Source organism: Pinus tabuliformis, chromosome J (assembly GCF_031772625.1).
Source record: "Pinus tabuliformis cultivar Carrire ecotype Pingquan chromosome J, CPIR1, whole genome shotgun sequence".
Taxonomy (NCBI): Eukaryota; Viridiplantae; Streptophyta; class Pinopsida; order Pinales; family Pinaceae; genus Pinus; species Pinus tabuliformis.
In genome coordinates, this window is record NC_142295.1 from 612118030 (window position 1) to 612143663 (window position 25634).

A 25634-nucleotide genomic window follows, 5' to 3' on the forward strand; every position below is an offset into this window, starting at 1 on the left:
AACCGAGAACCGATCAAACTGGTTGGTTCATTAGCAAACTCTATCGAATCGATTGAAAAACTTGGTTAGACCACCCTCCTCATCGATTTTTTGGGTCAAATTGGGCATAAATCGATCGATTTATGACGTAATCAACTGATTTACACATAAGCCAGCCGATTCCATCATAAAACCACTGATTCACTGCCAAGATGGGCACGGACGCCACAAAAAGTTGCTTTGTGATTTTTCAAGTGGGTTTTAGGGAAACTAGGGGTTGTTTCCCTCAAAAAACAGTGCCTCCAAGCCTTTAAAAAGATGTCACCTGTTGTCGCTTTTTCTAGCACTCGTAGCACAAGTGCTTCAGGAGATATATAAAGCTTCCTAGAGACAGTGTTTGGGTCGATTGTAGACCAGTGCCTAGGACATCTTAGATAGAGGAATGCATGGAAGAATATCAGTGAGGGGTTTCTGCAGCACTCCAATTGTCACGTAGAAGAGAATAAGATAAAAAAGGGGTCTGGTTCAATAGCCCTTCATCAAGGTAGACTCGAGCCAATACATGGATCCAAATTCTCAGGGGTTAAATCAGGCCAACCTCAAAGAGAAATGTCTGGTTTTGGTGGTTGACACACAACAACAGGTAGCTTAATATTGACGTTGCAGTAAAGTGAAGAGGAGGAAAGGGAGGAGGGGATTCGGTGCGTAGGGCTGATTGCAATACATAATCCTAAGCAACGATTGTTCTGGCAGAAATATGGAAGAGGGAGGAGATGAAAGAGCGGAAAGAGTGGAGCGCTAGTCAAGGTTTCATGCCATATACCTCATGGGTACCTTTATCACCAAACAACATGAGTAAATCTGTGCTCATATAGGTACTGCAGGTTAATCGAATAACACAAGTAAATCTGTCTAGTACACATGTACTGTAGGTTATAGACTAACAGAAGTAACTCTGTCTTATACACAGGTACTGTTCGCTATTTAGCAGCCTAGATAAATCCATGAATCAGAGCGAAACCTTTAACAACTTCATTACACTATTTCAAAGAAAGAAAAATGCATATGAAATGAGATTTATAGAGGGGAAAACATACTACGCATTGACACGCTTGGAATCACCAAAGAGTTTCATTAATCTTCAAAATGAGTCCCATTCACTAGTCCATTTACATTCAGCAATACCCTACGAGTCCCTTATGAAAAAGCGATTAGAACCAAAATGAAACCATAGAATTTGGACCACTCTGGGTGCAGAATTTTGGAACCTCCATTGAGTGTTTCTTCCTCCCTTTTATAAGGAGAGGGAGATCTTGGAAATTAACTACAAAAATATCTCAGCCTGTTCATCCAACTGTCTTGGCGTGCAAGGCTTTGTCGCCCCAAAATGATTTCATTTGGATTTGATTCTGTTCTTGGAAATATAAAAATTACAGAATAATAGAAATTACAAAAAAATAGAAACAAGGAAACTAAATGATGATGGAAGAAAATATCCTTCTGCGGTTCCTGTGAAGGTCCCTGATCAGGCCACGTCTCTGCCACAATGTGTCCCTCTAGTTGCTTAGCTGGTTCCTGCCACTTTCGCCTTATCTATCTGGCTTCACCACTCTTTGGAGTTGGTACTGATCGACTGTGTTTGCTTGTCACAGAGCAGAAGTAGAGTTTGTCCTTGCAGTCCTTTGTTGTGTATTTGAGTGGAGCTCGAGTGGAGCTCCATGCTGAGCCATTAAGTCTTCCTAAGTCCCATACCTCCATTTACTCTGAAGAAGTGCGGCAAAGCAGTTGAATCCATTTTTGCGGCCCATATAGCCCTTGGTTTCTTGTTGCAGGGGCTTCTACAGGATTAGCCCATATCGATTTGCAACTGCTCCATGCCTTTATTCAATGTCTCAGTTGCCGACCCATCTGCCTTTAAAGCTCTGTACCACGCTATGGGAACATTACTGCATCCGACTTTCATTCTAGAGGACGTTACAAACAGCGAGTTCTGATGCTCCTTAGCCCCCTTTGGTTTAGCCCCTTTCAGTATTTCTTCATCATAGGATCGAGGGTTGTGACCTAGGGCTCAGCCTCACGGCATTAGGGCCTTTAGACTCCTGCCGAGGGCCATTTTCCTTTTATAAAGCGCTTTTTGCCCCTTTCCTTTAAGTTCGTCTAGTGACCACATTCTTAGCCAAATATCTGAGCTTCTCTACATCGGAGGTTTCTAGTCGGAGTTCTTATATTGGAGTCACAACATGTTTGCGATCTTCGATTGCGATATCCCTTTAGTGCTTAGCCCTTGGTTCCTCGGCTCTTTATGTGATCACGGGCCAACCCCCTTATTGGAGCCCCCCAATCGGAGGTTCGCAATCAGCGATTTCCTTTGATGCACAACACACCACAACCGTCGATCGCTGATTGCTGATCACCCTCTGTGCTTAGCCCCTGGTTCTTTTAGCTCTTTATGTGACTGTGTGCCAGCCCTTATCAGAGCCCCTTTCTCGGCGGATCGCAATCAGGGTTTTAACCTTGATGTAATAACATGCCTCAACCTGCAACGCCGATTTGCGATTTTGGATGTGACGTCATCCTTTGCCACGTGTCATGAGTGGTGACACTTGTCACCCTGTTTTGGCCCCTTATGACCCCTCAACATGTTGAATCTACATGCCACATGTTCGCTGTACTGCCACGTCATGTTGACGTCAATGCCACTATGTCTTTACCTGTTCCAATAATACTCTACCACGTGGCCCCCTGGAGGAGAGAGAAAAAGGCCGCTTGCCCCTGGTTTTGCGTTGGTTTCCTTTGTTAAATGTTTTTGGCCCTCCCGGTGATTTAACACTAACATATCATAACTCGTGATATGGCAATATTTTAGGGTTGTCAGCCCGCTGGCGTGCCGATTTGCGACATGACTATGACCTCCGATGTGTGAGCCTGCCGATACAGGACCTCTGATATATCGAGACTTCCGATTTGCAGGATCGCCGATATGTCGGGATGTTATGAAGTGCGATTGCTGATATGCGATGCGACCCTGATGTGTGATCATCGATCACCATGTCGCTGGAACCTCCTATATGCCATGCTGCCTGATTCGCTGATTTGCGACTTGCGATATGCTCCCGGATCTCTGATATGCTCTTCTCCCTCATTTCAAAGGCAACAAAATCCTTGAACTTCAACAAGCCATATATTCTGATCCATAAGTCCATTTTTGGGCCCCCACATATCGTTGGAAAGATTATTCTGAGCACTGTCCAATGGAGAGGGTCCAATTTAGCTTTGAGAGATTTCGTGGCTTGGAAGATGGCTTCATACTTCACTACTCTTTTTTGCTCTTTGGGTGACTGAAAACACATTTTGCAGTGAGTGACAACATTGGCTCCAACTGGGGACAGTGCCTTGCTGGCAAGGTGCTAAGAACCTGTAGACCAGTAGCCTTCACCATTGGGCATGGAGTCAAAAATATAATGAATCTATACAACCAGAAAATCTCCATGGGACTTTGTTTGCAGGGAGTCCTTTCCTCATCAAACTGAAATGCTGAAATATAAACTCTAACAACTAGAAATTAAATGCTCATCTAGTGAGCTTATTTATATACAAACTCCTACTTATGTATAGGGCATCAATTCACCTAAGTGAGTTCAACCCTCCAATGGAGCCAGGCCAACATTTGGGTGCTGGACCTAATGCCTCCCTGTTGCTGAAATTTAAAAATTAAACTAAGCATGCACCATGAAAAATCTTCAAACAAAAAACTTGATGCATACTCCAGAAACAACCTCTGATGCTGACCAAAGAATGTGCTCATGTAATCAACTATAGGGTCATAGAACCAACAATAAGAATTTGCAGCTGCCTTATTTCCATGAAAAGTCTGCTGACCAATATCTTCTTGGTCAGGGTAGCTGCAAATATTATTCAGCTCCTCAGCTTTAGATTTTTCAAGCAAAACTTGTTGCTGAATGCCTTCTCCCCATTTGCTGGTAAACCACTCCTTTTGAACATCCGTAACCATCTCGTCGTCTGAATAATATGAATCATAAATTGGAGGAAGTTCTTGAACTTGTTCTCTTGGTGAAGGATGTGCATTGTAAACTGGAGCCTCTTTATTAACCTCCTAGTGGGCCTCCTCTTCTTGGGCATCTCCCATGATTGGGATTGTTGTGGCTCTGCATCACTTGACTCTCCATCGAAATCATACTCATCATAAGAAGGAGAATCATCAAATTCGGCTAAATAAGATCTCTGAGGGTGTATTTGCAGCTCGATGATGTTTCCTTCTTTGCTTTCTTGATCATTGGTCAATGCTTCCTGCAGTGAGTAGATCTCTTTTTGGAATGGAGTCTCACAAACATCTTCAGTAGGATCATTAACCTCAAGAATATTTTCAACATTAAAATGTGTGCAACAATCTTCAAACAAAGCATTTGGTGGATATAATCTTTTGCAATAATGATGGAATGCTATATGAAAACATTTTAAGGAAGATATGTTGCCATGAGGTATTGTTTTGTACCAAACTCTAAAATCTTCTTCTAAAGAGTACATGAACAATTTCATTTGCGCATCTTCAAAAATAATACCCTGTTGCTCCATGCATTCATGAAAGTCTTTAAGGTGCTGGTTAGGCCTTTTATTTGTGTTCCCACTGAATCTAGGCAAATAGGTATTCCATTCATGAGACGAAGGGACATGATTAGGATAACCAACAATAGAAGAAAAATCCAATGGGGCAAATTGGTTGGCCAGGAATGTAGGGATGGCCATTTTGAAAACCCCCTAGGTGAGTGATCTCAGTTTTAAAGGCAGGGAAAGTTTTTGGTTGCTTTAGCATCAGAGTATGAGGTTGCTTGAAAGCCAGGACGATCAAATAGAGATTTGGATAGTGGAGTCGCCAGGATGTTTACCATAAAATTGAAACAGTGGAGTTGCCAAGGTGAGAGATCTTCAACCCACACTTCACTTGCTCACCTAAGAAAGGGAATGTAAAGATTTGTCGTACCTAGGAAAAATATTCTAATCCGTTCCCTGACAACGGCGCCAGAAAGATGTTGCCGCTTTTTCTGGCACTTGTAGCAAAAGTGTTTCAGGAGATATAGAAAGCTTCCTAGAGACAACCTCTGGGTTGATTGTAGACCAGTACCTAGGACATGTTAGATAGAGGAGTGCATGGAAGAATATCAGTGAGGGTTTTTTGCAGCACTCCAATTGTCACGTAGAAGAGAATAAGATAAAAAATGGGTTTGGTTCAATAGCCCTTCATCAAGGTAGACTCGAGCCAATACATGGATCCAAATGCTCAGGGGGTAAATCGGGCCAACCTGAAAGAGAAATGTTTGGTTCTAGTGGCCGACACACAACAATAGACAACTTAATATTGACGTTGCAGTAAAGTAAAGAGGAGGAAAGGGAGGAGGGGATTCAGTGCGTAGCGCTGATTGCAATACAGAATCCTAAGCAATGATTGTTTCGGCAGAAATATTGAAGATGGAGGAGATGAAAGAACGAAAAGAGTGGAGTGCTAGTCAAGGTTTCATGCCATATACCTCATGGGTACCTTTATCACCAAACAACATGAGTAAATTTGTGCTCATACAGGTACTGCAGGTTAATTAAATAACACAAGTAAATCTGTCTAGTACACAAGTACTGTAGGTTATAGACTAACAGAAGTAACTCTGTCTTATACACAGGTATTGCTCGCTATTTAGTAGTGTAGATAAATCCATGAATCAGAGAGAAACCTTTAACAACTTCATTACACTATTTTAGAGAAAGAAAAACACGTATGAAATGAGATTTATAGAGGGGAAAACTTACTACACATTGCCATGCTTGGAATCACCAAAGAGTTTCATTAATCTTCAAAACGAGTCCCATTCATCAGTCCATTTACATTCAACAATACATCCAACGAGTCCCTTCTGAAAAAGCGATTAGAACCAAAATGGAACCATAGAATTTGGACCACTTTGGGTGCAGAATTCCGGAACCTCCATTAAGTGTTTCTTCCACCGTTTTATAAGGAGAGGGAGATCTTGGAAATTAATTATAAAAATATCTAAGCTTGGGCATGCAGCTGCCTGCTAGACTAGTTATCTCAGCGTGCAAGGCTTTGTCGCCCCAAAATGATTTCATTCAGATTTGATTATGTTCTTGGAAATATAAAAATTATAGAAAAAGAGAAACAAGGAAACTAAATAATGATGGAAGAAAATATCGTTTTGCGGTTCCTGTGAAGGCCTCTGATCAGGCCACGTCTCTGCCACAATGTGTCCCTCTAGCTCCTTAGGTGGTTCCTGCCGCTTTTGCCTTAACTGTCTGGCTTCACCACTCCCTGGAGTTGGTAGCGATCGACTGTATTTTCTTGTCACAGAGCAGAAGCAGAGTTTGTCTTGGCAGTCCTTCGTTGTGTATTTGAGTGGAGCTCCATCCTGAGCCATTAAGTCTTCCCAAGTGCCATACCTCCATTTACTCTCCGAAAAAGTGCGGTGAAGCAGTCAAACTCATTTCTGTGGCCCATGTAGTCCTTGGTTTCTTGTTGCAGGGGCTTCTACAGGATTAGCCCATATCGATTTGCAACTGCTCCATGCCTTTATTCAATGTCTCAATTGCCGACCCATCCACCTTTAAAGCTCTGTACCACGCTATCGGAACATTACTACATCCGGACTTTTATTCTAAAGGACGTTACAAAAAGCAAGTTCTGATGCTCCTTGACCCCCTTTGGTTTAGCCCCTTTCAATATTTCTTCATCATAGGATCGAGGGTTGTGACCTGGGGCTCAGCCTCAAGGCATTAGGGCCTTTAGACTCCTGTCGAGGGTCGTTTTCCTTTTATAAAGCACTTTTTGCCCCTTTCCTTTAAGTTCCTCTAGCGACCACACACTTAGCCAAATATCAGAGCTCCTCTACATCAGAGGTTTCTAGTCGGGGTTCTTATATTGGAGCCGCAACATGTTTGCGATCTCCGATTGCGATAGCCCTTTAGTGCTTAGCCCTTGGTTCCTCGACTCTTTATGTGATTGTGGGCCAACCCCCTTATCGGAGCCCCCTAATTAGAGGTTCGCAATCAACGATTTCCTTTTGATGCACAACACACCACAACCGTCGATCATCGATCGCCGATCACCCTCTGTGCTTAGCCCCTGGTTCTTTTAGCTCTTTATGTGATCGCGTGCTAGCTCTTATCGGAGCCCCTTTCTCGGCGGATTGCAATCGGGGTTTTAACCTTGATGTAATAACATGCCTCAACCTGCAAACGCCGATTTGTGATCTCCGATGTGACGTCATCCTCTGCCACGTGTCACCTTGTGAGTGGTGACATGTGTCACCTTGTTTTGGCCCCTTATGATCCCTCAACACGTTGAATCTGCATGCCTTGTGTTCGTTGTACTGCCACATCATGCTGACGTCAGTGCCACTGTGTCTTTATCGGATCCAATAATACTCTGCCACGTGGCCCCCTAGAGGAGAGAGAAAAAGGCCGCCTGCCCCTGGTTTTGTGTTGGTTTCCTTTGTTAAATGTTTTCGGCCCTCCCGATGCTTTAACACTAACATATCGCAAATCGCGATATCGTAATATTTTAGGGTTGTCAATTCGCTGGCGCGCCAATTCGTTGATTTGTGACATGGTTATGACCTCCGATGTGTGAGCTTGTCGATATAGGACCTCCGATATATCGGCACTTCCGATTTGCGGGATTGCGATATGCCAGGATGTTATAACGTGCCATCGCCGATATGTGATGCGACCCTGACATGCGATCATCGATCACCATGTCGTTAGAACGTCCCATATGCCATGCTGTCTGATCTGCTGATTTGCGATTTGCGATATGCTCTTGGACCTTCGATATGCTCTTCTCCCTCATTTCAAAGGCAAAAAAACTTTGAACTTCATCAGGCCATATATTCTGATCCATAAGTCCATTTTTGGCCCCCCACATATCGTTGGAAAGATTATTTCTAGCACTATCCCATGGAGAGGGTTCGATTTAGCTTTGAGAGCTTCTGTGGCTTGGAAGATGGCTTCATAATTCACTGCTCTTTTGCACTTTGGGCGACTGAAAACACATTTACAATGAGTGACAACATCTTCCCTCTCATTTTCCTCACACAACTCATTTGGAGTTTTATTGAGCTTGGAGAGTGTTGAGTTTTTGCTGGAGTAGTGAAACAACCGAGAGTTTGGGCTGAGTAGTAGCCACCTTGCCTCCAAAAGGCAAGGATACTGCATGAGCTCATTGTGATATGATTGATGGCAAAATGATCCGCAAATATTGCCAAAAACCTATTGAAGGATGGGGTATTTGGGGTATTAAGTTATTAAGAGTTCAAGCAACACTTGGCTGGGATAGAAGGCCATGTAAAGCCATGTAAAGCACCAAATAAAGTAATAGGTCATATTGGGGCAAAATACCTTCAGAAGTTTCATACTCAAGTCACTCAAACAACTGAGATGTTTGTGACTCAAGTAGTTGAAAAGTTTGAGAATCGAGACTCAACCAACTAAGTTTGATCATGATGAGAAGTGATAATGTTGATCACTGATATGTAGACTTGTAGTAGACCAGTGGCCCCATAGTTTGTAGCATTGTTTTTGGACTCTAGAAGCCATTGTTTTTGTGCTTGATATGTATTGCACTCAGTGTGATTTTGATATATTCACCTTTACTGTTACATGGTATATAGATGAGAAAACTTTGCATATTTTGTCTCTATTGGTTTGGAATCATGGTTTTAAATCTTAAAAATAGTTTTTTTATTCATTAAAAATTAAATATTTCATGTATTTTTTAAAAAAATGGTTCATTGAGATCTACCCAGTCCTGGTTTGAAACTCGGTTTATTAGGTGGATTGGTTCGGTCATCGGTTTTGGTTTTGAATACTATGGATGTGACATTTTGGTCTTAAAAGTCAACAAAAACACGAATGGACCCATTCTCTTGAATGTTAAGGACCACGTTGTGACGTACCTAGCATAGTCAACTGGATAGTGTTGAAAAGTGTAACTAGGTTTGGTCTTCATAATGACATGTAATTATGATTTTATGTATTGAGATGTAAAGAAGAAAAATAAAATTCTTGTATTGCTTGCTTCATGGATTTCATGAGCAAGAGATTTTATTTTTGAGTCAAGGCTCCCATTGAGAGTCTTTAAGAATTATTTGTCATCTAGTCATAAAATGATAGAGTCATTGTCATGTAATGAAGTCATGTTACTCTTTGTAAATTTTTCATCTAGTCGTAAAATGATAGTCATTGTCTTGTAATGAAGTTGTGTTACTCTTTGTAAAAGGTCAAACTTGTCTATGTGAAGTATCCTCCAAGACCTTGTCACTTATCCTCTTCAAGTTGACCTACAATGAAGAAAGAACTTGCTAGAAGAAGTCGGCCTCCCTACTTGAGATCATGTCGACCTAAGGGACATGAGAAGATGTGTATAAGTAGCCACACTCGGCCTCACTTAGAGGCAAGCAACTTGACAAGCAATTCAGTGAAGAGAAGTGCGAAGAAGAGGCCTACAAAGTAGAAGTGCGAAGAAGGGATATATATATATATATATATATATATATATATTTTTGGGTATAGCGAAGGAAGGATTCTTCTGGGTATAGCGAAGGAAGGTTTCTTCTGGGATAGCGAAGGAAGGATTCTTCTGGGATCAACGAAGGAAGGATTCTTCTGAGGTTTGTCTTGGGTTATATATTCTCTCCAACGTGCAAAGGAAGAAGGAACAAAGACATCACAAGAAGATAGAAGGAAGAACCTATTGGAAGTCAAAGAGAAACAATATAGGTCTCGATTAAGGAAACTAGGGTTTCTGATCTAGGGTAAACCTAAGAGATTGAGATTATTTGGGTGATCGAGATAGAGACCGAGATTCCTTAGAGGAGACCAGTGAGATTCTAGAGTTTGAGATTCTCTAGGGGAAGTCGAGAAGAAGCAATGTGAAGGATAGAGACCGAGTTTATCTAGAAAGCTGGGGAAAGAAGTTCGAGATCAAGAAGGAAGCTGAGATAGGGAAGAGGCAGAACATCAAGTGTAGTAACAAGGTTCTTGGAAGGATACTAGAGTCAAGGGTCTTTGTCATGGTCTTGGTAATTGTCAGTTGAATATCTATAAGAATAATTTCTGGTCGGGCTTTCCTCTCAAGAGGTGAGAGGTTTTGGCCCTCGCTGGCAAGCCTACATACTGTGTCACTTGTTTTTTATTGTGCATATTGGTAATTGTCTTGATGAAAAGAACGCAATAATAATATAATGAAGAGAAGACTATAAGCTAAAAGGTAAAAGTATATCACAAGCAATTATCAAGCAAAGAAATCTTTTAACTATTTACGCCCTAGATTTCTCAACAGATAACACATATGATCTTTATGGCTTTTCCTTTTATCTTTTATTTTCTCAACCTTAGCTTCACTTGTTTTTTATTGTGCATATTGGTAATTGTCTTGATGAAAAGAACACAATAATAATATAATGAAGAGAAGACTATAAGCTAAAAGGTAAAAGTATATCACAAGCAATTATCAAGCAAAGAAATCTTTTAACTACTTACGCCCTAGATTTCTCAACAGATAGCACATATGATCTTTATGGCTTTTCCTTTTATCTTTTATTTGCTCAACCTTAGCTATAGATTTGGTCTCAAATATTGGTAATCAATAGGCTCTAGCTGCGAAGGTTTAGGCAATGAATCTCCACCCTCTTAAGGAGAAAAAAACCTTTGTGTGAAATAGTTGTCCTTTCTCTTCCTTCCATCAGATTTCTTTCCTTCACATTCCTTGAATGCGACTTCTTGCAATAAGAACCTTGTTCAGGTTGAGCTAACTAGACCACCTTGGCATCCTTTTACAAAGTTGGTTCTTTCTTTGTGGGCTTAAAAGCGGTCTTTGTTAATGGAAGAGGTTTTGAGCTCAATTAAAATCCTTAATGCTTGAACACCGAGACATTTATTCACAACAGTCTTATATTGAAGGCATATTTCTTTAAAGCTTTGACATCACTGCTCTCGGTGGAGCTTTTACCCATAGAGTTGATTGTTTGCAAAAGGTTGGGTACAAAATTGAATTGTAGCTCACCATCTATGAGTTTGGTGTAGCTTGCCATCTATGAATACACTCAAAGATGGATAGATTAGGTTCATATTAGAGGGTTAGTCTCAAAAGGCCTAGCAATTATTGGAGTATCTCATGAAGTGTTCTACTTACAATGGACATAATCAGAGGCTTCTGGAATTGATGGAAGAAGTTGAGGAATTCTCCTTTTAGAGCTTTGGGATACGACTTCCAAATTATAACATTTCAAGGTATGAAGTTATGAACTTTGCACAACCTAGTGCAAAAGCATCAACATGTTTTGTAAGGTCTTAAAAAGGAGCTTGATTAAACTTAATAACATAAGGGAAATGCTCAAGGTGGCATTACCACACAAGGGGTCAATGGAATTCTTTAGATCGCTAGTATATGTTGTCAACTTTTGTTCAAAGAAGATGGTGTGGGCACACTTGCATAGGCATTTTGCACACCCCCACAGTGAGAAAATTACATGTTTGGCAAGAGAAATATGTTGTTATTTGGTGGGAAGGTGAGGTAACTCCTTCATAAGAGGCTTTCAGGAATCCTTGATCAGGATTCAACATATAGTGTGAGATCCTTCTCCCACCCTTTGAACCGCAGGATGTTGGATTCTCTAAGTTTATCAAGACCCAATAGTCCCTACAAGAGGATTTGATGCTTTTCAAGTGAATTCTTCTATGGAAGGCATTTACATTGATATTGTGGAGATAACCCCACATGGATCACCATTTGAAATTGGATTTAGATTTGTAGTTAAAGCAAGGGATGAAGCCAAGGTGGGGTAGGAGCAAGAAATTGAGCAATTGACATGGAAACTGAATCTGTTGAAAGATTGCCCTAAAATGAGTAGTGATACTCTTTTTCCCCTTCACCAAAAACTCTAGATACTCTTTTTCCCCTTGCGTGCTTTGCAGCCATGGTGTCCAAAATTCTTCAACCTCCTGACCCTTTGCCATAGGCATCTGTTTCATCCAACTCTGTTCACTGACTTCTCCACTACCATTCGCTGTAGTGGCACCTTCGTCACTAGCTTGATAGGGGTACAAATTAGCCACATTGAAGATAGGTGAGATACCTATACCCATAGGTAACTCCAATTCTTAAGCATTTGCATAATTTTTTCTCCCTACAAGGTCCTATTTTCTTCATTTTGAGTTTGTTATATTCTCTTGGGAATCTCTCCTTCCTCAGGTGTGCTAAGTGTTGAAGAATCTAGGGCAAATAAGTGTAGTGTGATTCTTCGTTACTTAATAACAATTTGTGGAGTCTTTTTACTTTTTCTTGTTAGCTTAATCTTCTTCTTCTTCTTATTAATGCATGTGTGTACGTCATCAAACTGCTACCAAAACATAAGAACAAGAACACAAGATGTTGGCTCTCTGCCAGGGCCAAAACCTCTCTTCTCTTGAGAGGAAAACCCTTCGGTAAGTTTTCTCTTATTGAAGCTTCTTTCTTGATCAATGCCAAACCCTAGACCCTTGACTAGAAGAACCTCCAAGCACAAGTCAAGTCCTTCCTTTTCTTTGCACTATGTTTCCTTGGCACTTTGTCTACCTCCTTCCGACACTTTGTTCCCCGACACTTCGTCCTTCTTCTGGCACTTCGTTCTTCCTTCCACTGTAAGTAGATCTTCTAGAAGAGATACTTTTCCTTAGTGATATCCTTCACCTAAGGATACTCATTCCTTCTCTTGATCATCTGAGTTCCTTCTTGGTGTATGGTGGAAGGCTTAGTGTGACAGCACTGCAACCCTAATTCTCGCATGTGTGGGAGGTACCCTAGAGAATTAGGGTCCTTTTTCCTTTGCTAGAGAGATAGGCTTCTTCGCTTGACTTGGGAGGCCTTGTAGGCCTAATTTCAAACCCAACCAACACTAATTCATGAATTGTTTGATTATGCTGTTATACATGCAAACTTACTGACCTCTTCTTCGTACGTGTCATTGTTTCTAGCCCTAGAAACAATCCTCTTCACTTCGTCCTTCTTCCTCCTTTCGCTTGTCTTGGAAACCCTTTAGGCTTATGTTCTTATCCCAAATAATGAAGTTCATGTGACTGTAATAGAGGGATGCTATGACAACAGAGAGACCCTCTCCTTCGCACGTGTGACTGTCTTTTAGCCCTAGAACAGACTTCCAAGGCTTTGGTATTTCTTCCTCTTTTTTTCGCTATACTTGTAGACCCTTTCTTTGTCCCTTCTTCACCCTTTTTCTCAGCTACCTTCGCTGATTTCAGAGAGATGGATGACGTTGAGAGGGAGTGGACAACCTCTATATATAGAGGACTGTCCCTCCTTTAGGCCGACTTGAGGCCGACTAGCTGTCCTTAGGCCGACTTGACTATTTCTTCGTCGTTTTATTTGTTTTTCTTCTTGAGGAGGACGTTGCTGCATGGAGAGGACTTGTACTTGTCTTGGAGGTATTCCTTTGACCTTTATATTATTTTATACATAGTGTAACATGCCCTTAAGGTCTTCAATATTTTCTTTTGACTATTTGATTGCCCTATAGCACTTTAACTTGTGCTGGACCTATTTCAATGAGCAAGAAACTCATTGACATATATTATAAAAATAATATTTCTTTTCTTGAATAAATACAATAATTAAAAATACATTTATGAAGACCGAACCTAGTTACATTTTCTTCAACACTAAGACCATGTTCCCTACCTCAAAGTTTACCTTCTTCTTAAATCTGCTCTTTGTTTGTACTTGTAGCTATTGTCCTATAGCTTTTGTTTTTATTTCCTCATTTAAGTCACTCATTGCTGCTACAAAATCCTCCCCATCAACACTCCTATATTCAAGGTTGCCCAAATCTCTCAGCTCACAAACTCCTCTAGGAACAGACTCTTCCCTATGCTCCTATTTAGCGAATCATTGTATACAAACTCAGCTTGAGCTAACACATGATCCCACTGCTTGGGATGCTCTCCCACAAGGCTCCTCAATATGTTGACGAGATTTGTTCACAACTTCAGTTTGCCCATCCGATTTTGGATGATAGGCTAACCTGAAGTTCAATTTTGTTCCAAGCTTCTTCCACAAAGTCCTCCAAAAATGCCCTTTGAACTTGGTGTCCCTGTCAGATATTATACTCCTTGGCAAGCCATGCAATCGGACAATCTCATTGAAAAACAAATGAGCCGTAGCATCACTAGTCTTGCAACATGGGATAAAATGAGCCATATTCATAAATCGGTCCACAACTACAAGTATAGAGTCCTTACCTTCTTGCGTCCTTGGTAAACCCAAAACAAAGTCCATAGTCACTAAGTCCCATGGTCTGCTAGGAACAGATAAATGAGTATATAGTCCAACATTTGGACTCCTTCCTTTCGCATGTTGACATACTCTGCATTTGCCTGCATATTTCTGCACATCAACTATCACCTTTGGCCAAAATTAGAAGTGTTCTAGCTGTCCAAGTGTCTTATCCACACCAAAATGCCCTACCAACAAACCATCCTGCAACATAAACTTTCTCCATGGGTTGCTATCTTTGCTCGCGAGGTTCTTGCATGCTTCAAAGGCCTCTTGAAAATCAACGTCATCCTCATACAAGTCCTTCAAATAATCAAAGCCCAAAATCTGTACGTGGCACTCCTGCATGACCAAACTCCTCTTGCTCAAAGCATCAACTACCTTGATGTCTTGTCCACTCACATGTTTTAGAACAAAGGTGAAACTTTGTAAGAATATTATGGTTCAATTTGTGTTGCTGCATTATATACTGTATTGCAAAATTATTAGAGAACAAAACAAACTCCCTGGGCATCAAATAATGTCTCCAATGCTTCAATGCTTGAACCACTGCATAAAATTCCTTGTCATAAGAGGAGTATTTCTGCTTTGAATCATTCAACTTCTCGCTGAAATATGCAACAGGTCTGCCTTCTTGACTCAATATTGCTCCAATGGTTGTACCACTAGCATCACATCTGACTTGGAAAAGCTAATTGAAGTTAGGTAGATTCAACACCGGTTTCTCAATGATCTTCTTCAAGAGCTGGAAACTTTTCTCTGCTGTTGCTATCCAACAAAATGGTTGTCTATCCTTCTTAATTGTTTCAACAATGGGTGCACAAATGCCACTGAAATTCTTGATGAACTTCTGATAGAAGCTAGCTAAACCATGAAAACTCCTAACTTCAAAAATGTTCTTGGGTGAAGGCCAACTTACAATCGCCTCTATTTTCTCTAGATCCATTTTTAACCCATCCTTTGAAATGACAAAGCCCAAATATACCATGAAAGTACACTTCTTCTGGTTAATCAATAGTTTCTCTTGCTGCAACCTTTCTAGAACATATCTTACATGCTTAAGGTGTTCAAAATACCATCCAAATAAACAATAACAAACTTACCAACGAACTCCTTCAAGACCTCGTCATTAATTGCATGAAGGTAGTCGATGCATTTGTCAATCCAAAGGGCATGACCAACCATTGATATAGTTCGCTATTGGTCTTGAAAGCTGTCTTCCACTCGTCCCCTTCTCTGATCTGAATTTGATGGTAACCACTTTTCAAATCAACCTTTAAAAAGTAGGCTGCTCCATCATGTCATCCATTCGTGGTAATGGAAATTTGTATCTGATTGTAATCTTGTTGATTGCTCTTGAATCTGTGCACATCCTCCATTAACATCTTTCTTAAGACTAAGTATTGTAGGGACAACGCACAGACTCAGGCTCTCCCTTATCAACCCTTTGTCCACAGTCCTTGAACTCGTTTCCTTATCTCTTCATTCTTCTTGGGTGTCATTTGATAAGAAGCTTTATTTGGAAGGCTTGTTCCTGGTATCAGGTCTATGTGATGGTTGATACTTCTCTTAGGTGTCAACTCACTTGATAGATCATCTACCATGATATCACTGAACTCGTGCAACATTTCTTGAATCTCAACAGGTAAATCTACAATTTCAGTGTGCAGAAATATTGCCTTTGGTTTGCAGACCACTGCATAGCTGATCACTTCTTTCTCCATTTGTTGCAGAAATTCCTTTCCTCCTAACAATAGTGCTTTTGAGTTGTTGCCCCAGTTGTACTTTCTTCCTTCAATGGTAAAAGAGAATGCTTGATACCATCCTTTTCAAACTTATAGCTATTGTTTAAGGTGGAAAACATCCATTGGCATGATGTCACAAACTACATTATCCTTATATCGGCCTATCTGGAACTCCATTTCCCTCTGCTCACTCTCCAACAATTAGTGACCTTTTTGCAACAATGACACTTTATATGGTGTTGGGTGCTTCAGGCTTTTCAATCCAAGTTTTTCCACCATTTCTGTAGAAACTAGATTGTCAATGCTTCCACTGTCAATCACCACTTTGTAACACTTTCCTCCGACCTTGTAGACAATCTTAAATATGGCTTTTCTTTGTGCTGGTTCAGGAGTCTCCTTGGCTGGCTTCAACAAGACCTTATTCATTATTAAAGCTTCTCCAGTCTCTAGTGCATTTTCTGCCACAGGTGCCTATGCTTCTGCTGCTTCCGATTGAGTTACATATGCATCTCTTTGTCCTCCTTTCTCGTTCTTAGGACACTCAAAAGATTTATGACTCAATTTCCCACATTTATAGCACCGATAGACAATCTCTCTTCCTTTTCCTCCACCTCTACCTCTTTGGTAAGGTCTTCCTCCTCTGGAGTCACCCTGTTTCTCTTGTTGTCCTTGTCGCCTTGGGTTATTTGCATCATTCTTTTGAACCGAAGTCTTCCCTCTTCCAATTGTCTGTCCTTTTCTTGTAGCAAAACCACGTCCTTTGCTTGAATTTTGCTTTTTCATTATCTTCTCTTTTGCCTTCAAGGCAAACTAATATGCTTCTTCCATCGTCTTGGGAGCATAGTATTAAAAACCGGTCGGTCTGAATCGAAAACCGGTCAAACTGGTCGGTTCATTGGCAAAACCAACCGAATCGGTCAAAAAACCCGGTCAATAGCCCTCATTCATCCTTTTCTTAGACAAATCAGGCATAATTTGGCTGGTTTATGACTGAAGTGACCTATTTTCCCATAAACCGGCTGGTTCATTGTCAGGTCGGCCACAAACCTACCAGAGGCATTCTTGGAGGCTTGTGAGGTGGCTTGGAGGGAAAATAAGGGTTGTTTCCCTCCAAAAACAACTCCTCTAAGCCAATAAAAGGTCTCCCTCTCATTTGCCTCACACATCTCATTTAGAGTTTTTGTGAGCTTCATTGTGAGCTTGGAGAGTGTTGAGTTTTTGCTATAGTGGTGGAACAACAGAGAGTTTGAGCTTGAGTAGTCGCCACCATGCTTCCAAAAGCCAAGTATATTGCATGGGCTCATTGTGATAGGATTGATGGCAAAATGATCTGCAAATACTGCCAAAAATCTATTGAAGGAGGGGGTGTTAATAGGTTCAAGCAACACTTAGCTGGGATAGGAGGCCATGTAAAGCCACGTGGAGAACCAAATGAAGTAATAGGGTATATTAGGGGAGAATACCTTCAGAAGTTTGAGACTCAAGTCATTAAACCAACAGAGAAGTTTGTGACTCAAGGAGTTGCAAGGTTTGGGAGTCGAGACTCAACCAACTGAGTTTGATCATGATGAGAAGTTTCAACTTTCAAGTGATAATGTTGATCACTGATATCATATATGTAGACTTGTAGTAGGCCAATGGCCCCATAGCTTGTAGGCTTTGTTTTTGGACGCTAGAGGCCATTTAGAGCCTCATTGATTATATATTTTGTTGCTAATATGTATTGCACTTGGTTCCATTTTTATATATTCACCTTTACATGGTATATATATGAGCGAACTTTGCATATTTTGTGTCTATTGGTTTGGAATCACTGTTTTAAATCTTAAAAATAGTTTTTTTTTTTTTTTAATTAAAAATTAATTATTTCACGTGTTTTTTTAAACCGGTTCATTGAGATCTAACTAGTCCTGGTTTGAAACCCGGGACTGGTTCAGTCATTGGTTTCGGTTTTTAATACTATGCCTGGGAGAAAGCATGCTGATTTCATCTTGAATCTCCAGCTTAAAGCCATTGATGTACCTTGCTGTTTTCTCCGGGGTGTCTTCTACATATCTTGCCCTCAAATTCACCTTATAAAACTCCTTGGTATACTCTCTGACTGTCAGCAGCCTTTGCTTGAGGTTATGCACTTGTCTGTAGAAGGATAACTGATAATCTTTCGGCATAAACTTCCCCTTCATCTTTGTTATCATCCTGTCCCAACTTTTCATCAATAGTTTCCCCTATTTTCTCCTTTCAGCTTGCACATTGTGCCACCATAATGCAACATGGCCTTTCAACCTAGTTACAACAATTTTACCCGCTTATCTTCTTCTATCTCCTTATACTTGAAATACTTATCTAGTTCACTAATCCAATCCATCAAATTCTCAGCTACCAGACTGCCATCACATGTAGACAACCCAGGTTTTGTTCTTGAACTTGAGCTTAACGCTGACCTCAACAGTTTAACTTCCGAAGCTTCATCCACAAGTGCTGCTGTTTCTGCTGTAGTTTCTTCCTCTGATCCGCTGTCATTCCCAGCCTCAGGGTGTCGCTGCCTACTTGTCTCCATGGCCTCTAAATGAACTTGAAACCTCTGTATCTCTTCTTGAAGTTCTGCATTAGCTACGGGTCTCCCTCCTCGACCTCATGCTCTCCTTGCTTGCATTGCCATCTCCCTTTGCCATAGACAACGCCACCAATGTCAAACACAATTCTACCACAAATATGGCTCTACCTCAAACCTGGTTTGATACAAAATATGATGGCACAGGGCTGAACGAAGGTGAACTGAGCTCCAAAACGCAACGCAGAAAATTCTCGCTGTAGGCGCTGCGAAATATTTTTGTAGCACTTTCTCAAAAACCTTTAGGTGTTACAAAATATTTTCATAGCACTTCCAGGAACTCTGTTTTTGGCTCTTTTGGAAGGCGAAACGACTCGGTCCTATGTGGGCTCGATCCCTCCACCGTCTGGCTCGATTCCTAACTGAAAGAACGTTCCCCTTCTGCCTCTCCTTGTCTAGCATTCACCTCACTTAGTTTGATGGTCCAAATTTCAGTTGAAAGAGCAAATTCTGCCTGCAAAACAGAGGTGCTGCAAATACAGTTCGGAGGTCACGGTAAAAGGAGGCATGCATAACAACCACTGCTCTCATAAATTAAATGTTTACAGACATATAACATTACAGAAATGGTAACACGGATTCTGAAATGTAGATAAAACGCACATGCAGTTCCACTGGAGACACGAGGTAAGAAAACACAGGTTTACAGACAGATTTTATGAACAAATATGCTGCGCACAACTACGTTTTCATTTAATTCAACTGTAGACTCGGAGGCAGGAGAAGAGCTCTCTTCCTCTCTGTCTGATGCCTCTTTATATTCACAAACTTAAACAAATGATTTGTTTCTCCTTCCCTCCAAATGAGGGAAGTCAAAAAGGCAACCAGTGAGCTAGAAAATAACTCCCTAACTCGAACTCTTCGACTTACTCTAATTTGCATTTATATTTAAGTTTATAATGCTAAACAAAATCGATTTGCTAGCTCAACATGTGGCCAGTCCACGACATTGTCAAGCCCCCTCTATTTCTTCATCACGTGCTCGGTCTAATGCTCCTGCATCAAAGAATGATGTGTAGGAGATTGTGCCTACACAAATGTGGAAATCAGTGGTCAATTCTAGTTGGTGGTACAAGGTAAAACACTGTTTTTGGCAGTATAGATATTGTATACATAAATTAACCAAGAGGGTTTGAGGTGCATGGGTGAGATACCCATTTGTGCAAGTTGAAGAAATCCCTTTATTGGCTAAAGCAGGCATCATGTGCTTGGTACTCCTATGAGTGCTTCTTAGGTTTGGCTTCACCAAAATTTTTGCAAATCCCAATCTTTATTATTTATTAAATAGATTCAATTCATTTATTTTGTCCTTGTATGTGGACTTAATACTTATAGGGAGTTTGAGAAGCTCATAGCAAGGTGCACAGAAGAGTTGGCATGAGAGTTCATGATGAAGGATTTGGGTTGATGCACTGTTTCGTTGGTCTCGATGTGTGGCAGAGTCCAAGTTGAAGAAATCCCTTTATGGGCTAAAGCAGGCATCATGTGCTTGGTACTCCTATGAGTGCTTCTTAGGTTTGGCTTCACCAATTTTTTTGCAAATCCCAATCTTTATTATTTAATAAATAGATTCAATTAATTTATTTTGTCCTTGTATGTAGACTTAATACTTAAAAGGGAGTTTGAGAAACACATAGCAAGGTGCACGAAAGAGTTGGCATGAGAGTTGATGATGAAGGATTTGGTTTGATGCACTGTTTCCTTGGTCTCGAGGTGTGGCAGAGTCCAAGTGAAGTCTTCGTCGGATAGGGTAAGTATGCAGTTGAGATTTTCAAGATATTTTAAATGATGCACTGTATGCCCTTAGCTACTCCCATGGCATCAATTCTGAAGTTGCATGCTGATTTAGGTTCAGATTTGTTTGATCCTTTCATGTATTGACTATAGATTGGATCATTTATGTATCTGGTTAATAACAGACCTGATATATGTTTTGCAGTCAACACTTTGAGCCAGTATAGCAGTATAGCCATTATGTGGTTGAGCTGAGGAAAATTCATTGGGTAGCTGCAAAACATGTGCTCTGTTACTTGAAGGGCACAATACATTATGGTATGAAGTGTGCAGGGGATGGTGAGTTGATGTTGCATGGGTTTGTTGATTCCATTGGGTAGGGATGTTTAGGTTGCTGCTTCAGTTTGGGTTCAGGGGTAATACCTTCCTTAGTCCATTAGGTAGCAGGCATCAGTGGCATTGAGTTAGTGCCAAAGTACATGGCAACCAACATTGCTAGTTGTGATGCCATTAGCCTTTGCATGTTGAAACTTGATAGCAGAGCTGCCATGTGAGATGTTGGAACCTGCTGTGGTCTATTGTCATAAACAGAGTTGTATCAGACTCTCTGATAATCTAGTATTCCATGACTTCTCCAAGCACATCGACATTAGGTACCACTTTTTATAGAACAGTCAGAAGGAACCAATGGCTCTTGACTATGTTCAGACTAATCAACAAGTTGTGGATATCTTGACAGGGATCCTTGGGAAGTGGAAGTTTGAAATGTTCAGAGAGAGATTGGTGGAAAACACTTTCCTGACTAAAAGGTAGTGTTAGATTTTACTTGGTTTGTTTTGGAAAGTTTCCTCCACAGTATGAGGGTGGACTCAATCAGCCAGGTTCAGCAGCAGGTGCATATTTAGTGCAGATCCATGCAGCAAATGTTATGGCAGCAGTTTGCCTAGGTTATTGCGTGCAGCATACTGTGAGGGAGGTACAGTTATATAGGAAAGTAAAGGTTGCATGAATGTCTTCAGCATGCATGTGCAACTCTTAGCATATTTCTAATTATTTCACCAACAGTTACAGTCAGTTCAGTGCTGTTTCAGATTTAGAAAGTTTACTTTGGTTCAGATTCTATACAATTCACCTCTCAGTTCAGTTCAGTTTAGGACAAATGCCTGATCTATTCTTAGAGAAGGGTACAGATTCTTAGGTATTTAAGAGTGGTTTAACAAGAGATGAATGAGGGCGCAGATCCCAAGAATTGTGCATGTGTACATGTGACACTCATCCTTCAGTTGGGCACATGAACTGTGTCACAGTTATTCATGCAGGAGGGTGCACTGATTGTATTAATTAGGGTTAGGGTTACTTGGAAATATGGGACATTAAATTTAAGGCCATGGATGTGTCAGTTTTAAGGTCTTAGAAGAGTCGAGGCAATCTTTATGTTGGAATCACGATTGCCGTTAGACCAAAACCTGCAAGCATTAGTCTCCGCTACAATTGCCAGAGTTAGGATCCACGAGAGGCAGTTAATCCACGTTGTGAAACACATGGGAAGCACTGAACCCAGTGTCCAACAATCGTCCCCTAGTGCGAGCTGGGTGAGTTTTGAACTTGAGACCTGTCACTCTGATACCAATTGTTGGAATCACGATTGTCGTTAGACCAAAACCCGCAGGCATTAGTCTTCTACAATCACCATAGTTAGGATCCATGAAAGGCGGTTAGTCCATGTTGCGAAAAGCAGGGGAGCGCTGAACTCAATCTCCAACGCTTTAAAGGTGTACACTAATAAAGCCTCTTATCAACATCTAAAGCTGCACTAAAGACAAGAATAAGATTGATTGCTGTAGGGTCCAATTATGCAATCCACACCACCATCAAATAATGCATATTGAGGCTATTTAAGATTTGGTTGAAGCTGCTTCTAATAGGACAAGATGGGGGAAATCCCGCCCCAAAATATGCTTGATAATAGAATCCAAGTGTCGCAATGAATGTGGCAGCAAGCTAATGCTTTTCAGTTGTTAAATAGTTAAGATGATTGATGATGGGATGCGTCACTGATTGAATGCATGCACACTTTAAGATAGGGCTAACCACTCCTAAAAAGGGATCCTTGAAGAATTTTTAACACAGTAATCTTCTGTGATTGGGACAAAGAGAATCTACTAAAGCAGAGAATCAAGATGTAAGTCAAAAGAACACATTGATTGTAAAACCAAAATCAGCCTTTAAATAACATGGCCAGCAAAGCAGAATAAACCATGAAGGGTCCCACACAAGGAGAGAAATTTTCGTTGTTGTCAATGTTTTTAGTTCGTTCTATTTGTTTAATGCTCACAAAATTATGACCTATTGATAGTGTGTAAATAGGTAAATAAGCATCAAGCTTTTATTTTGGTTTAATTCATTTAGATATCTAAGATGCTCCTGTTTTGGTACACTACATTCTCTTTATTGACTTACCTTTTCTGATCATGGATTGTTTAAAGTTCTCTTCTTTTGTGGTAAACAGATGCATATCAATCCAGCAGCAGCAGAGGCCACCCTTTTAGATTTCCGGCGATCTCCTCATCCATACCAAGCATGCCAGTTTATTCTTGGTATACACTAAAACTTGACTAGATGAGCTTGGGGTGTTTGTTGATGTTTCATGTACTTTGATTCTGAAGGAAGAGATAAAGGATACAATATTAAAGGTGCATTTTTTTTGTGCTTAAAATGAGTGTTTCTTGGCATTGTATTGTTGCACTTTGAAATTTGAATTATGCCTAAACTAGGCACTTTCCCTGAACAGAATGAACCTCAAGCTTTTAGCTTCAGAGAACAGGAAGTGTATGAAGAAGGAAGCCAGACAACAACATTCACACCTAAATATGCACACACGTGTAGGGACAATCATAAATAGCAACAAAGTAATTTTTTTATTATATATCAATAATATATAAATAGGGTAATCCCATCATGGACTTATCAAGTGGACAAAGTATCCATCGCATGTCACTAAGAAATAGAATTCCCCCCTCTTTGTCTTCTGCATGTCTTTTATACTCTAATGAAGACTGTTGGGAGTTAGGAAGACCATATGAAGACATGTCTAGATAAATTCTCACATATCAATGCCATTGAAATAAAGTACAAATAATCCCTCTTTTATTCCAAATACTCTTTCAGAGAGAATCATTTCTAATATCTATTTACCCTTTTTAGATTTGAGCATCTTGCTCAACTTATGATGGTAGTAAAATATCTTGAACAAATGAAGAAGAGGGGTGGAAGGAGTAAAAGTACGAAGTATGGAAATAGGAGTTGAAACTGGAAACTTACTTGTTATAGGAGGTGGAATTATCAAGGTTACCATAGCCAGTGTTCTAGAAGGATCTGGAACAAGCGCTGATGCATTTGTGATATCAATATGGCAATTGATGGTCGTACTTCATTAATGGTCTCAAATAACCGACCTTTCACAAAGAAAATGGTTTCTCTTGCTCTGGTAAACAATTTTCCTCAACAGATGGGGAGTGAATGTTGGAGATACAATGATGTTTAAAAATGAACAATTTTGGGTATCTATGCAACCTTTAATCGCAATAGAACATTCATGTACACTTGATGATTACTTTTCTGAGGCCATAACCTTCTCAGGGTGAGTATGTTCCTTGTTAACTAAGATTGTGCAAAGCCCATTATATCTAGCTGCCTTATACTTTATAGGGACATCATTTGCAGAAGGATAAAAAGGAAGGAGTCGGAGCTGATCCAGAAAGAAAACCAAAGGCTGAGATATTTCTTATCAAGTTATCACAGTAGACTTTGATGGGACAAGAAATAAAGTGGGTAAACAACTTATGATGCCTTGATATTGAAATTCAATATAAGAAGGGATAAATAATGTTCTTGCAGATTCCTTGTCCCAACTTCCTGAGTTGATATCAAATTTCAATATCTTTCAATGAACCCAGATGGAAAGAAGAATATTAGCTGAATATGCGAAGGGTAAGAAGGCTTCTACTTTGCTACAAGATCTAGAGAAGGTACATGTTGATGACAACATATACACATTTCCAGGTGATATGGTTTCCTATAAGAACTGTATGTTTCTTGTACCTAAATCTATGTTCAAAGTGAAGACCTTAGTTGAATATCATTCTTCAGCTAATACTGGTTATACAATTTTTTTTTTCTTTTTGTTTTACTTTTTAGGACTTACTACAACGTATGAATTATATTTTTTTGGAAGGGGCTTTAAAAGACGTGGAAGGATTTGTTTCAATGTGTGAGACTCACTAACAAAATAAACTGAGACTGTTAGAATTCCAGGTTTGCTTCAACGAGTGCATATTGCCAATCAGAAGTAGGAGTCAATTATCATGGCTTTCATTACTTCTCTGCATTGGGTAGGATGAAAGAATTATGTCTATGTTGTGGTAGATAGGTTGACTAAGCATGCTCACATTATTTCCATAGTGTTGGAATGTCACCATTTAATGCCCTTTATATTTATGATCCAAATTTTGATGAGGTAACCTGTGATCTTTGTCACAGCTGTAATGGAACCATGTTTTGCTTCTCCAACAATTGCCAAAGGTTGATTGGTGGCCACTGCTAATACGATTTTTCTAATCGAACAAGGAATTTCCGTGTGAATTTTGTCATCTGCTAATTGAACGAGGAATTTCTTTAGCCATGGAATTTTGAACCCTAGTCGCCATAGAATTTATGGAATTCTGACCCATAGCTGCCATGGAAGCTCATCGATTTCTTGATTGGTAAACCTGAGACAGTTTTTGGAATTTCAAACCCTAGCCATTATGTCTCAACTACGAGTTCTGGAATTTTAATTGGGGGTCACTAGTCTATTATTTCAATGAGGTAACCCACGATTTCTGTCACAATTGCAATGGAACTGTGCCGGACTTCTTATATAGCTGTCAGAGGTTGATCGGTAGTCACAATTGATATGATTTAGGAATTTAAATGAGGTAGAACCTTCAACCTCAGGTGTATGTTCATTTTGATACATACACCCACAACCTTTGGAACATGTTACCCCTCATTTTGATTGGGGTACCCATCTAGGTCTTGCATTGGGAGCTTTGATAGCAGGGGTGTTCACTTGTATATTGACGAGCAGGAGAGTTTTGATGACATGGCATTCACTTCTTGAGCAGCCAGCCCCATTCTGATTTCTGGACGTTTCATGTTTTTCAAGGAAATTCACACTGAT

The 25634-nt window shown here is 40.3% G+C and overlaps 1 protein-coding gene across 4 annotated transcripts in view; it reads left to right on the top strand.

Annotated features, from left to right (window-relative positions):
- LOC149228449 (exportin-4 protein) overlaps positions 1–25634 on the top strand; it is a 408868-nt gene that overhangs the window by 16157 nt on the left and 367077 nt on the right. For all 4 annotated transcript variants that reach the window (XM_089378212.1, XM_089378213.1, XM_089378214.1 and 1 more), the window contains exon 3: positions 22923–23010. In XM_089378212.1, the coding sequence (XP_089234338.1) occupies positions 22923–23010 (88 nt within the window). The remainder of the gene's footprint in view (positions 1–22922; positions 23011–25634) is intronic.